At 42.3% G+C, this 14,873-nt stretch overlaps 1 protein-coding gene across 3 annotated transcripts in view; it reads left to right on the forward strand.

The window, feature by feature from the left end:
• Nucleotides 1-14,873, forward strand: part of LOC136863066 (uncharacterized) — a 2,241,269-nt gene that overhangs the window by 952,589 nt on the left and 1,273,807 nt on the right. For all 3 annotated transcript variants that reach the window (XM_067139397.2, XM_067139396.2, XM_068225847.1), the window contains one exon: nt 11,144-11,375. In XM_067139397.2, coding sequence (XP_066995498.2) covers nt 11,173-11,375 — 203 coding nt within the window. In that variant the 5' untranslated portion in view covers nt 11,144-11,172. The remainder of the gene's footprint in view (nt 1-11,143; nt 11,376-14,873) is intronic.

The following is a 14,873-nucleotide window of genomic DNA, read 5'->3' on the forward strand; positions in this document are numbered from 1 at the left end:
TGAGATATAGATGTAATACAATAAATGACAAGAGCATTTTTGCTCCAGGAAAATACCTAGGAGACTACTCTCCAACCTTACACTATTCCAGACTTCCCAAGGCACCATTCAACCTTTATATAACCAACTTTACATTAAGAGCGTTATTGTTCTATCAATTTACACTTAGGAATCTGTTTCCAAAAATTTCCAGACCTATCAAAGGCACATCCTACATTTTACAAAATCAAACAGTATTCACTGTCTGAACTGCTCAACAGTCTGATATCGTTACCATGAAAAGAATGAAATAGAGTTTGACAGGGGTAGCGAGTACCCACTCTACAAGGCCTTCGGTAAAAATAAAAGGTTAAATTACTGGCCCAAAAACCAAAATGGAATCTGGTCGAACACTTGCACTCGTCGAAATTTACATTACATGCATAAAAGCCTATTTGAGCTTTTGGCCCGACGTAACAGAGGCTAATCCTATACCACTGAGGTGGCTAGATAATAAGATTAAATTATAAAAATTACAAGATGGATTTTAACGGTTACAAAATCATCGTCACCTTAAGGTCAAGTTGAGAGGGAACGCGAGCGGGTACCTCACTCTCTATTCCCTGATTTCGGTTGAGTTCTTTCTGCTTATTTGAAATTTATATTTGGAGTTTGAAATTTACATTTTAGAAAATAAAGTTACATTACTAAATACTTGAAACCTTCCTCTCGAGCTGGATTTCAAGTACTATCACATAGTTAAGCTGGAACTGCCATTACCTTGAGCTGGTGGACCTCCCGAAGATGGACGAGACACCTCCGCCTCCTTTATAAGCACACACTCTAGACTGGGGCGATCAATAAGAAAACCTGATCGGAAATGTGCCAGCTTTTATACCCGACGAGAAAGTTCCAGAAAACTCTGGGCTAAGGCACGACACACCCTCAACTCTTAATGGATAGTCAAATAGTCATAAAATACCAGAAAATTTTGATTGGTAGAATATTATTATTTATTAATGAACAACACAGGCGTTTAGCCCCAATACATGTTCACAATAGAGTTCTTCCTAAGTCACCCTACAACTATCACGTCACTTAAATAAATAGCTGAATAAATAAACAAATGAATAGCTAAATATCAATAACTAATGAAATTAATAAACGTAAAAGTAAAAATAAGACTAAGAATAACAACTATCCCATTTCTTATTGCTGGTCCCAAACTATCTTACCTCCTCAGCCGGATCTATGTTTACATTGTACTGCTGGTGTTGCAACTTTCTGCTTGTTATCACTCACACGTACCCACTCATCACGCAACCTTCTTGCTTTAGCATTTTCACCACCTTTATTGTTCCCTGACCTACTCCAAAATAAGCTACAACAGCAACATTACACGATTGCATACCAAACCAGCCATAACACTAACATTGCATTCAATCTTTCAGATCCCACCTCCTATAGTAGAAGGCTAAATAATAACAACAATATTCCGTCATTGCATTCCAATCCACCATACCACAACTTTTACCAATCCGCGTCAACATTGCTTCATTTCATTTCATTCCGCCATAACACTCCATAATAAAATTACCTCTCCATCTCCAAAAATTTCGGCAATGAATAACAAATACCAATCACGCATATACCAACACCTCTCCAACATCACATTTCTTCGTCCTCTCCATACAAACAAACCAAAATTTACAAAATGATAATAAAATCACCTCTCTCCAACTCCAAAAATTCAATACTCATACCAGACACCAATACAATAATACCACCTCCCAACTCCCACGAATTCAACCGTAAATAAACCATCTCAATACCAAACCATACATCACCTCATATCCACATTTCCAACACCTCATTTCTATATATACCACTTCTACTTCTCCAACAATTGCACTCACCTTCTGCCTTCCACTATCTTATATCACCACTTCTCCCACACCAAATTCCAACGATATAACACCTCATAAATTCTGCTATTACGTGTACCGCCACTCCTCCATCTCCAAATATCAACAATAAATAAACACACTTCCTTACCTACATATTCAACCATGCTTCGACAATAACAACTCGCCTTCTGTCATCCACCATCTTATATCACCACTTCTCCAACACCTCATTTCAACAATATAACACCTCCTAATTTAATCATAACATATACGCATACATACCAAGCCCTCAAAAACTTCCAACACCACATTTCAGCAATATAACACCAACTCCACCTCATATACCACCTCCACTTCTTCGACCATTACACTCTCCTTCTGCCCTCCACCACCTTATACCACCACTTCTCCAATACCTCATTTCAGCCCCATAACACGTCATAACTTACATACCACTTCTCCATCACCACATTTCAGCCTTCACAAATGAATACCATCATAACTTCCAACTCCACAACACCACCTACATCTCTTGCTTCTTCGACAATCATGCCCTTAATTACTTACTTCCTCACTTTATTATTGTTATTCCTTCTATAAATAGCTTTCAACATGGCCCTAAAGTCTCTCTCTCTCCGTCCGCCCCGGCTCAGATCGAAATTCAGCCCGAGACTCTGCCGGGTTACCTCTGTCCTTATTTGTTTACCCTGATCTTGCCTTACTCTATTGTTTTCACTTCACAGTCTTTGCGTTTCCCTTATTTCACTGCTTTCCCTTCCTTGCCTGCCCTCTTCACTGCTTTCCCTCCCCTGCCTTTCTTCCTCACTTCTTATGGTCACCTTTTCACTTGTCCTCTCCTCCTGAACTTGGGCTTCTTCCCTGTTTATGATCACATTTTCACTTGGCGCCTCTCCCTGACCCTCTTCACACTGCACACTGTTACTGATATCTCTCCTCACTTCCCCACCTTTCGTTGCACTACTCACTTTTTCTTCGTCTTCTTTTATCCTCCTGTCTAAGTCCATCAGTCTATTTACAGTCCAGGTTTTCTTCCAATTTCTGCCTGCTACCACTAGATCTTGCCCCTTAATAGTCGCTCTCAACCCTTGATTTATTGCACGAATCTTGTGTTTTCTAAGTATTTTCTCGTTCCTCATCGTCTACCATCCCACGTCTCTCTTGATCCATATTTTCTCTCTCTCCATATTACTCGCATTTCTTATCACAGCATCAGCCATCAACGTAGAAAACAGTTCTAGTTTGATAGGCCTGTTGCCCCTAATTTTTCCCACCCTCTGCACATCATCTATATCTACTTCACTAAAATTAAGTTTCAAATTCCCCTGTATTAAGTCTACAACTTTGTAAGTTGTCAGTACTTTGTCTTCTCTCAACTCTTCAGGCACACCATAGATAAATAAGCACTTTTTTCTTCGGTATAAAGTATTGGCTTCCACTTCTACTTTCAGCTTCAAGTTCTCCTTTTCTAATCGACCTATTTTTTCCCTTAATGATACAACTTCTCCGGTGTTATGTCTCACTCGTGCTGTTATATCTTCCGTTTTATCTCTTAACCATACCTCCATTTTTCCAAATTCCCTGGTTTGTTCCTTAATCATATTTTTAATTTGCTCAAAAGGGCCAGCTTCTTCCACCACCTCTTTTACAGCTCTTCTGAATGCGTCCATATTTTCCCTTTCTTCATTTCTACTAGGGGTCGGGCCTGGGTTCAACTCGACCCCCCAATGCATAGCAAAATTATAATCACCGCCGCTGATAGCAGTAATTCACCTTTTCTCTCCAAATCCATATTACACCTTCCTAATTTCATTTCTTCTTTCTTCATTCTTCCCTGCCATCTTCCTACCGTCGCCCTGAACTGCTCTACACTAATCATTGTCGGCACACTTCTCCACAACCTTCCAGCTCTCAGCACTTTCACCCACACCTCCCACTCCCGGGACCCTCCACTCAATGCGACCTCACTCGTCCGTGGCTTAGGCAAGACTAGGATTGGTAGAATAATAAATGTACATATTTTTCATTGGCCAACATCTTAAGTTAGCGGGAAGAGACAGAAGTGTTGATAACATTTGATCACTGAAAACAAAGCGTAATCAATTCAGTTCAGAAACGCTTAACGTACAATATTCCTCTACAATTTTAATAGTTCATCTTCACACCAGAGGGCATAATATAAGTTTATAGTAGCGATATCTGTTGAGAAATATTCAGACTTCTTGTGCAAGTTGTTGGGAATTTCAGCTTTTAGATGCCATTCTCCAAGGCACTTCATTTACATGTAAGGGGCGGGTATGTCTCCTGTACAATAATAATAACAATAATAATAATAATAATAATAATAATAATAATAATAATAATAATAATAATAATAATAATTCTTTCTTTCAGTCCCTAGGAGACTCCCTTTAGTCGCCACTTAGAAGAGGCAAGGAACACTTTTCCGCAGAGGACGACTTTTAGTAGTCTCTTACAAGAGGGAAGGGGATACAGTAATGGTATTCCATCGCCCCCCTAATTACAGCGGTCGGGGTTCGAACTCGCTTTCTCGCGGATAGAAGCTTACAGCTGCATTGATCTAACTGCACGACCAAGTCACTCTAGGAGTGGGGAGGAAGTGGCACGGGCACAATAATAATAATAATAATAATAATAATAATAATAATAATAATAATAATAATAATAATAATTTTCTTTCTTTATTTTTTTTATTTTTTCTTACTTCCTGTCCTTCTTTCAGTCGCTAGGGGCTCCTTTTAGTCGCCACTTATATGAGGCATCTACTTATGTGAGGCTCCCTACTGAAAAACTATATTCGTGGCTGTCGTCAGTAGGGTTCTAACTCGCTATCTCGCGGATAGAGGGCATAACACTCTGTTGATGGTGATTGCCCTTTGGATGGAGGCGTAAAGCCTTGAGCAGATCATATCAAGTGCAATGTGTTTGGTTTTATACTCCCTGTGGGTGGGGGACGCAGACGAAGAATTCACCCACGGTATCCCCTGCATGTCGTAAGAGGCGACAAAAATGGGCGACCAAGGGATGATCAAATTAGGACCATGAAACTAATTTTGATTTGTACCACCACGCGGGGAACATCATGGGTCACTTTTACTTGCGCGTAGTACCACTATGTTGTGTACCAAATCGGTTTGTGATTAGCAGCAAACAAGAGTACGACGGCTTTTACAGTACCTGTGATTAGTAGCACTACATGAGCGACACCGTGGGATGAGGGAAGCCATGGTTCTGGCTTGCCTATGATTAGTACCCATTATGAGGAACACCATGGGATAGTAGGAGTCCCTGTGATTAGTACCCGTAAGTGATGAACACCATAGGTTTGAGTTGCCTGTAAATGGGGCCGCAATGTGCGAACAGCGTAGGTCTGTAATACATGTGAGAATTTCATTACCTGTGAGTAGTACCATAATGTGTGGAATACCGCGAGTCTACGCTACTCTTGATTAGTACCGCAACATGACAAATACCATGGTTCTACTTTCCTAGCGATAAGCACCATTGTGAGGGGCCGCTGACTTGGATTTTGGACCCCTTTCGACTACAAGTATCATCGATTCAGAACTGTGCTACAGAAGCAGTTCCTTGGTCAGTACTACTATTGTTCTACGCCAGCTTCTGTGTATGTGAGGCACTGTGGGTTGGTTCCACTGATCGTTTTAAATTCATATCCTTCCATCCATTCATTCTTCGTCCTCACGTTTTGAATTGTGGTCAGTGGAAGTTTTTGGACTTTGAATTTGTCATTTTATTTCGTCTCATTTCGTACCATTAGGGGCCAATAACCTAGATATTAGGCCCCTTTAAACAACAAGCATCATCATCATCATCATCACGAATTGGTTTTATTAATTCTCATACCAACCCTAGTCGGTAAATAGATTAAGAAAGAAAGAAAGAGAGTATTTTGTATACCCTTTATATTCTCATGTAAAGCGAGACAAACTATGGACAATCCTTAGGCGTACTATCAGCAAAACGTAAGCTTAAATACTGTGTGTGGGAAGAGAAGTCACCTCGCATATTTGCACGCTCTGAGCAAGAAGTTTGCGTTTCGTTGTTACTAAATATAATGCGAAAATCCGCTTGTGTAGTAGATCGTATAATTATTTGCATCCACTTGAAGACTGTGTTCGATTCATGGCAACACTGTAAAATTTAAAAAGAACTATGCGATGGGTGCCTTCCAGTGTTCGATTACTGCCTTAGATAGAGATTTTTATTCTCGCTTGATTAGTTATTCCGGCTCGGGGACTAAGAGATCGTGTTTATCTCAACACTTTCCTCTTTATATTCTGTCAGCGCACTGCACTAGCGAAAACTCCACATGCATATATCAATTCGCACCTGGGACCACACAAGTAGTAAAGAACCGTAGAATTTATTCTCGTTTGATTAATTATTTTGGCTCATTAGGGAATGTATCCGATTAAAACACAAAAGCGCGTGCCAGCCATCTTTCTGCATGCGCTAACAAGCGGTAAACAGTGAAGTAACTACTAGTGCACGAACTGTTACCCATTTTAGTAACTAGCTGCTAGGCAGCATTTCTTCTTAATCGCGTTCATGTCTCTAGTGAGATCTGATAGTCATTTGTTTACAGTAACTCACGAAAGTCGCTGCACTCCATGCTTCACCCACATCCCCCACTCGCACGGCCATGCTATAAAAGTCAGTGCACGGAGAGATCGGATCTCCTGGCCAGAGAGAAGGCGTAACCTTCTAGGTGGCCCGCCCCTTCCCCTTTGGAATGGGAATGAAAACTTTCCCCTTGGAGATCGGATGCCACTTCACGCTAGGGAAGGCGGCCATGCCTGGCTAAGAAGCCGGCAATATTTTTGGTCGAGGACCAGGAGGCGGTCATCTGGGAGAGAGAGAGCAATCTCTCCCTCACCCTTCACCTATTTTAGGTAAGGGCTGGGAGGGAGTAGAAGACTCTCTCCACCCTCCCAAAGAACCAAAAGCTCGGTCCCTAACCTAACCCAATGAGGTTAGGCTAGCGTCCTTGATTTCAGGTTAAATTAAGAGGTCATTGTGACGTCATAACCTCACCTACGTGAGGTTAGGCCTGCACACGCAGGTAAAGTTTGGCATCACATTGACGTCATTACCTAACGTCATTGACTAGGGGTCAATAACCTTTGCTGCACCAAACATGTTTGCTGACTCAGCAAATTTCAAATTTCCCGATAAAAGCATGGGAAAATGCTGACGATGCACCCATTGTTTTAGAACATACATAGCTCGCACTACTGGTAGCTATTTACGACCTACTTCAATGTTTTGTCCTTAATTACGAGTAGTTACGTTCTTGTATCCGGTTAATCAGCCGTTCCTCTTCCCTGTTCCCTGGGATTTATACAGTAGTGAATGTTGATCTGATTTTTTTTCTTTTTAGTTAAAGGACTTTTGAAACAACTGCTAAGTGTACTTGTTCGATAAGTTCCTGAGTTAAAATACATGCATTCGTTGCTAAAAATTCTTTTTCTACGACTTCCTGGCATTTTCCATTTACCTGGGGTTGGCAATTTCGATATGTTGTATGTATTTGAAAATGCGTATTAAGACGAACAAAATCACGCATCCCCGGAGCTAGAGGATTTAATCAGATGAGATTAAAATACCCGGTGCCCTCTCAAGTAAAGATAATTACTCCAGGCTTGACAAACCAGCGATAAGCGGATTATAACGGATGAACGCGAAAAACCATGTTCTTTGTTGGTCAAGAACTGGCGTGACACTGGAATATTATGGCATAAGTGCAACTGGAACAGACTTCTCGTTTGCCGTGGTAGATAACGGCCGCCGATGTGTGCGTGTGCTCAGAGATTCAAACCCGGGTCTGGCGGGACATCCTTATCCATTTACACTGATATGCCAGAAGTCATGGGGCAGGCGTATTTGGTAGCGTAAATATTCCGCGTCATTTTAAAATTGCCGAGCAATGTATTTTGATCTGACACCTCGAGAGTAAGTGTAACATTGTCTGTGCTGGTTATGGCAAGGCTACGTGAATTGCCGTCCTTCGAGCGGGGCATGATAGCAGGGGCCAGACTAATGGAACACACCATTGTCGAAATTGTGGTGATATTTATCATTCCCCAATCGATGGTGTCACGTGTGTATCAGGAATACTTCACGGAAGGTATTTCCACCCGTAGTGAATAGCGCAGTGGCCGGATAGATCAGGGTCGCGATAGTTTTTACAATTTTTCCAATTCGCACCGACACTGGTAGGTCTTATGACGACGATGGGATAAGAAAGACCTGCAGTTGGAAGGAAGCGGCCATGGCCTTAATTATGTTACAGCCCCGGCATTTGTCTGCCGTAAACATGGGAACCCATGGAAAACCATCTTCAGGGCTGCCTACAGCGGGATTCGAACCCAATCTCTCCCAGATGCAAGCTCGCAGCTGCGCGCCCCTAAGCGCACGGCCAACTCGCCGGTTATGATCACGATTAGTAGCGTCTGGATAGAATTATTGTGGTCATAGTGTAGCCACATATGCTCAAATCACATCCACATTAAATGCAGGAGGTACCAGCTGCATATACAACAGGTCAATACAGCGTTTTCTAACGCCAGTGGAATGTGGGAAGAGATGATCTAACAGAGTGCCTTTGTTAACACAACGGCACCGAGTACAGCGTCTCACCTGGGCGCGTGACGTTGCTAACTGGACGCTGGAAGATTGGTGACATGTAGCTTGATCTGATGAGTCACTGTACCGGTCGTTTCGAGCTGATAGTAGGGTTTGGTTATGGCCCAGGCCCCATGAACCCACGGACTCCCTTGTCAACTAGGCCGTCATACAGGCTAGTGATACCTCCATAATGGTGTGAGTTGTGTTCGCATGGTATGGGCTGGATCCGCTGATCCTCCTGAACAGATCGTTGACCAGTGACTGCTACATTGGGCTGCCCCTACAACGATGAGATATTCCAGCGGAGTAATTCACCGTAACATCAGGCCCAAGTTGTCAAGGAATGGTTCAAGGAGCGTTATGGAGAGTTTTCACGACTACTTTAACCACCTCGTTTGCCTAATATGAACCCTGTTGAACATTTATGGGATGTGGAGGTGTAGTCCATTCACAACAAAGACCCTGCACCTACAAACAGCAGGAGGCTGTGAGTAGCCGCACATACGGCATGAGTCATAATTTCTCCACGATGGGTTGCTGCACTTGGCACTTGGTACGATCGTACACCCCTGTCCCATAAATTTTGACATGTGTGTGTGTATTTAAATCCTATATGAGGGGCAAAAATAAAGGCTTAAGAGCAAACTGGTAGTTTTAAATGTCTGCTGATGTCGTCATCATAGCATCTGGATAATGAACAGCAGAAGTAATTATTATCGCCTATCCTATTCAACGTACTCTACAATGTTGTCATATTTGACAGCTCTTAAAAGGCTATTTATTGTGGAGTCAGCTATTATAGCAGGAGGTGCGAAGGGATTGTGGATGAACATCCGATTTCTCGATCCAAATCTAGCTGATTAATAAAGCAACTGCTCACAGTGGTCCATCCTACGTTAATGCAAATTTGAGCACATTGCCGAAGATATACTCATGCATATTGCGACGTGCATGGCATTAGGTGCCGACGGCTTGAGTGGCGAGCAGCTGTAAAAGGATTGGGCTCTTTGAATTCTGCACCTAGCTCCTTTCATTTCAATAATACTGCAGAGTAATGCCAGATGATCCTGTCGTCATGTTTCAAGGCCTCTTTCTCCAATCCACTTTTCCGGGTACATCCTGTGCAAACTGTTCCTTCCGACCACTGATCGGTGTGAAGGAGCTGTTGAAAGGCCAGCGCGCTAACCGTTTAGCCATTGAATCGGACACTTTCATGGTATATACGAGGGTAATACAAAAGTAAATGTTCGTATTTTATTGCACAGGAACAATGAAACAGAGCTCGCTAAAATGTATGTATCCACTAGTTTGTAGTTCCAACGATTGATGGCGAACATGTGCGCAAGTCGGAGAAAAAAGAACCGTGGCGAATTAGCAGTTGTATGATGGTGAAGGTACCGAACGAATGATGATGGGAGGAGTCGCACGCAGTTACCTGTTTTCAGGAGGCAGAAAACGCGGAATTTGTCAAGTTATAGGAAGGATTACGAACGGTATTTTTCCTGGGAGAAAGTGATTACTGCTAAACCGGTGCGAAAATGAAGCCAAACGGCTATGAAAGACGAAGACCGGAGTAGTTATCCATCAACATTAGGGCAGACAATTTTCCATAGACGACAAAGTGAAAGAAAACATGGTAAAACGGTTGAACGAGCAGAACACCATTTTTTTTTGTCAGTGAGAGGAGAAACTAATTCTACGCTACAAGACACGCTTTAATAACTTTGGTGATTATGTCAAGGAAGTAAAGGAGTGCCACCGAAATAAAACAGTGTTCATTATGCATTATCTTGACCTTTATACGCTCAGCTACTGTTTACTACTACTTCTTCCCTGGCATTTTCCCAGTTATCTGAGGTTGGCCCTAATGTCGATAATGCCTAGATTTACAGCCGGATATCTTTCCTGTTGCTAACCCTAAGTTGAGGGATGAATTTGCTGTTGTGGTTGGTAGTGTCATATGTTGTGTGTAGATGAATTTTGTATTAATACGATCACAAATAACCATTTCCGAACTGGAGGAATTAATGAAATACAGGGAATATCCCCGGCTCGACTGGGAATAGAACCTAGCGCCCTATGAAAAAGTCCACTACGTTGACCATTCAGCCAACTCTTGTACTATTTACATATTTGGTCTAAAATGATTTATGTACAACTTTGCCCCTGTAAGGTATGTTGCATGAGTGTAACACCACATTGAATACTATTTTTCACTTTAATGGACCCGGTTTCAGGTGTGTTTGCATGAAATCAGACTTCGAGCTTTCTTTTTCTTGCCTCAGAAATATTAGATCACTCATTAGGACAATTTGAACTCCTTCCTACTGACTAGTGACTCACATTAAGATATGTTATTTCCTGTACGTATTCCTGCTTTCAGTCTCAAGGACCTGTCATCCTTGATCGTGCATCTGCTTCCACTGTAATATCTAGAAGTGTTTTGAAACCTAAGAATGTCAGATAAGAATATAATATAAGGCTTCTCGTTCGTTGTTATCTCTCTAGTCTATAAGGCCATCACTTGAAATACTACTGTAAATTAAGCGGTGTGTTGGGTTCTTCCACAGACGCTACTGCTCGCTGTGCAGAATAGAACATGAGTCCTCTGTCCGTGTGTGTGATTGGTGCTGGAGCGGCCGGGTTATGTGCGGCGCGGCACCTTGCTGCCAGACCAGATAAATTCAGCTTCCAAGTGTTCGAACTGACGGCGAAGGTTGGAGGCACGTGGGTCTACACTGAGCGGATTGGGATGGATGAAAATGGCCAGGCTGTTCATTCCAGCATGTACAAGAATTTAAGGTAAGGAGTCTACTGGTATAAGTCTACATTATTTCTTCTTCCATAGGTTCATTTATCTGGCTCCTTAGATGAATGGACAGTGTAGTTGCCTACTGGTCAGAGTGCCCCGGAAGTCGATTCCCGGCCGGGTAGGAGACTTTAACCTTAAATGGTTAATTCCATTGGCCCGGGGGCTAGGTGTTTGTACTGTCCCCAACATCCCTGCAACTCACACACCATATACAACACTTTCCGCCACTACAAAAACACGCAGTAACCTATTCACGGCGGATGAGTCCCACCCTCGTCGGATTGTCTCCCATACAACGGCTGCACCAGGCTAAAAAATATCAACACGGAATTTAAAAAAAAAAAAAATAAGCTAAGAAAATTTAATGCACTAGAAATGCTGCGAGTATGATATAAATATTTGAATTTCCAAATTAAAGTGATGTCAGTTGGGAAGACAGTAAAAGTACTGAATGTCATACAGAGAATACGAAACTGGAACAGGTAAGTCATTTCAATTACAGTACCTAAGATAAGCATTCTCCAAAGATGGTGGTCGAGTAAGTGGAATTCAATGAATACGTAGCAAAGCGAATGAAGGAATATCACAATCGCGATCAACGGTGTTCTGGTAAGATTGAAGCGAGTTATTGGATGAAATTATCATTACATCGCTTTCTCTTAAGACTGACTACGCTGTACGGAAACTAAAAGTCTGTAGACTGCGACTATTTTATGAATAAACTGGAAGTTGTATATTTCATTGATGAACTGGAAGTGGTAGTAATGGAAATATTGAGAATGTTTCTGATTTAAACTTATGGGATTAAAGGCAGAAAAGTTCTCCTAATCAGAAGATAAAGACCACGTGAGGAATTAATAGAAGACAATAGAATCACGACGATAGTTAGACTGAGTTTTAACGATTTAAGGGTAACGGGAGTGGGACTAAGGAATTTCACGGGGATAGTCGCCAACTAAGGGTCCCACTCATTGGCTGAATGGTCACCGTTGAGGCTTTTGGTTCAGAGGGCCCCGAGTTCGATTCCCGGCCGAGTCGGGGATTTGAATCGCCTCCGATTAATTCTTCTGGCTCGGGGACTGGGTGTTTGTGTTTGTACCAGCACTTTCCTCTTCACCACCACAGGAACACGCAATAGTGATTATATCCCCAATATAGGGTTGGCGTCAGGAAGGGCATCCAGCCGTAAAACGGGGACAAATCCACATGCACGACACAGTTCGCACCTGCGATCCCACAAGTGTCGGAAAAGAGGTAGAAAAAGAAGAAGAATTCGCAAACTAAGGGTTGGGGCGGCACATAGTTTATTCAGAAAGGGTTGCAGACTGAACGCTGTTGCTGGTTTCTTTCACAAGTTGATTTACGTCGCACCGACACACATAGGTCTTATGACGATGATGTGATTGGAAAGAGGTAGGAGTGTTTAGGAAGCGGCCGTGGCCTTAATTAAGGTACAGTCAGAGCATTTTCCTGGTGTGAAAATAGGAAAAGACGCAAAACAATTTACAGGGCTGTCAACAGTGTGGTTCGAACCCACCATCTCCCGAAAGAAAACTCATAACTGCTCGCCCCTAACCGCACGGCCAACTCGCTCGGGTGTTATGGCTGTCTATAATGAAGATGTAGCTTATGTATCATACTAAAATCTAACCTTTGAATTTTGTACTCAGGTAGAGTAGGTTAACGACCGTTGAACTGAAAGGAGCACTACATTGCTTCTAGCATGAAAAAAATTAAATAGAAATCTCAGTTAAATACTCAGTCCGTGTGTGACTGGTGCCGGAGCACTCGGGCTATGTGTGACGAGACACCTGGCTGCCACACCGGAGAACGTCAGGGTCCAAGTGTTCCAACTTACAAACAGGATTGGAAAGCTGAACTCTATGGCTATTTATAATGAAGATGTATGTATCATATTAAAGTCAACCTCTAAATTATGTACTCAGCTAGATAGTTGAAATGAAAGGCGAAAATTGACAAATTCAATGTAACGCAAAAAATTTATGTAACTGAGTAAAATGTATTTTGTGATAATAGTCGAAGTAAATTTCCCACGGATTCCAGCGGTGCTATTGTACGGCAGACGATTAAAAATTAATTTCACTGTTTAATGCACACGGAGACTTCAAATTTAATGCCTTCTGAAGAGTTTCATCATCACCATCATCGTATTATAATTATTAATATCCCACTCTATGGCTGAATGGTGAGCGTTGAGGCCTTGGGTTCGGAAGGTCCCGGGTTCGATTCCCGGCCGCGTCGGGGATTTTAATCGCCTGTGATTAATTCTTCCGGCCCGGGGACTGGGTGTTTGTGTTTGTACAAACAATTTTTTCTTCATGTTCAGACAACACACTACACTACCAACAACTACAGAAACACGCAATAGTGATTACATCCCTCCATATAGGGTTGTCGTCAGAAGGGCATCCGGCCGTAAAACAGGGCCAGATCCACATGCGCGACACAGCTCGCCACCGCGAACTCACAGATGTTGGAGAAGCGGTAGAAAAAGATTATTATTATTATTATTATTATTATTATTATTATTATTATTATTATTATTATTATAATTGGCTGCCTGACCGAGGCGGTAAAGGCGTGCTCGGTTCGCCCGGAAGGACGTGGGTTCGAATCCCCGTCAGGAAGTCGGAAATTTAAGAAAAGAGATTTCCACTTCCGGAGGTGCATATGGCCCTGAGATTCACTCAGCCTACACCAAAATGAGTACCAGGTTAATTCCTGGGGCAAAGGCGGCCGGGCGTAGAGCTAACCACTCTACCCCATCACGTGCCGCGGTTAACAATGGTGGAAGCCTTTACCTCCCACTCCTCCAAGGGCCTTCATGGCCTGTACGGAGGTGTCTTTTATTATTATTATTATTATTATTATTATTATTATTATTATTATTATTATTATTATTATTATTATTATTTCAGATTCTTATTATAATACACAGCACGCTGCACTCACGACAATACAGTTAAAGCTAATTTTTCATGCACTCATGCTCGATGATGTTTTCTGATCGTCCTTTAATTTCTAGTTGACCTGGTGTGTGGTGCATCTCCGTAGGCACCCAAATTCTTTATCGAAGGTTGCCGACACCATCATGGTCATCAAGTTTGCTACAATGGAGAACACCTTGTCAATAGTGAATGCCCTTTATCAGGACGGACTTCCTGCTCTCGGGTGTCTCATCAAACCAGCAGCATTAAAATGACGTTATATGATAGCGTAAATTATATGTTCAACATTTTTTTCTACTTCATTCCAGGATGTTAGGGGGCCGATGAACTAGAAGTTAGGCTCCCTTAAACAACAATCATGCCGGGATCTGGGGCTTAGACGGTTGAGGCGCTGGCCTCCTGGGCTCAAGTTGGCATGTTTGGTGGATCTTGAAGGCGCTCAAATAAGTCAGAGTCGTGGTGGTGGATTAAACAGAACTCCTGTAGGAAAACTTTCGGCACCTCGGCGTCTCCAAAACC

Source organism: Anabrus simplex, chromosome 2, assembly GCF_040414725.1.
Source record: "Anabrus simplex isolate iqAnaSimp1 chromosome 2, ASM4041472v1, whole genome shotgun sequence".
In the NCBI taxonomy this organism is placed as follows: Eukaryota; Metazoa; Arthropoda; class Insecta; order Orthoptera; family Tettigoniidae; genus Anabrus; species Anabrus simplex.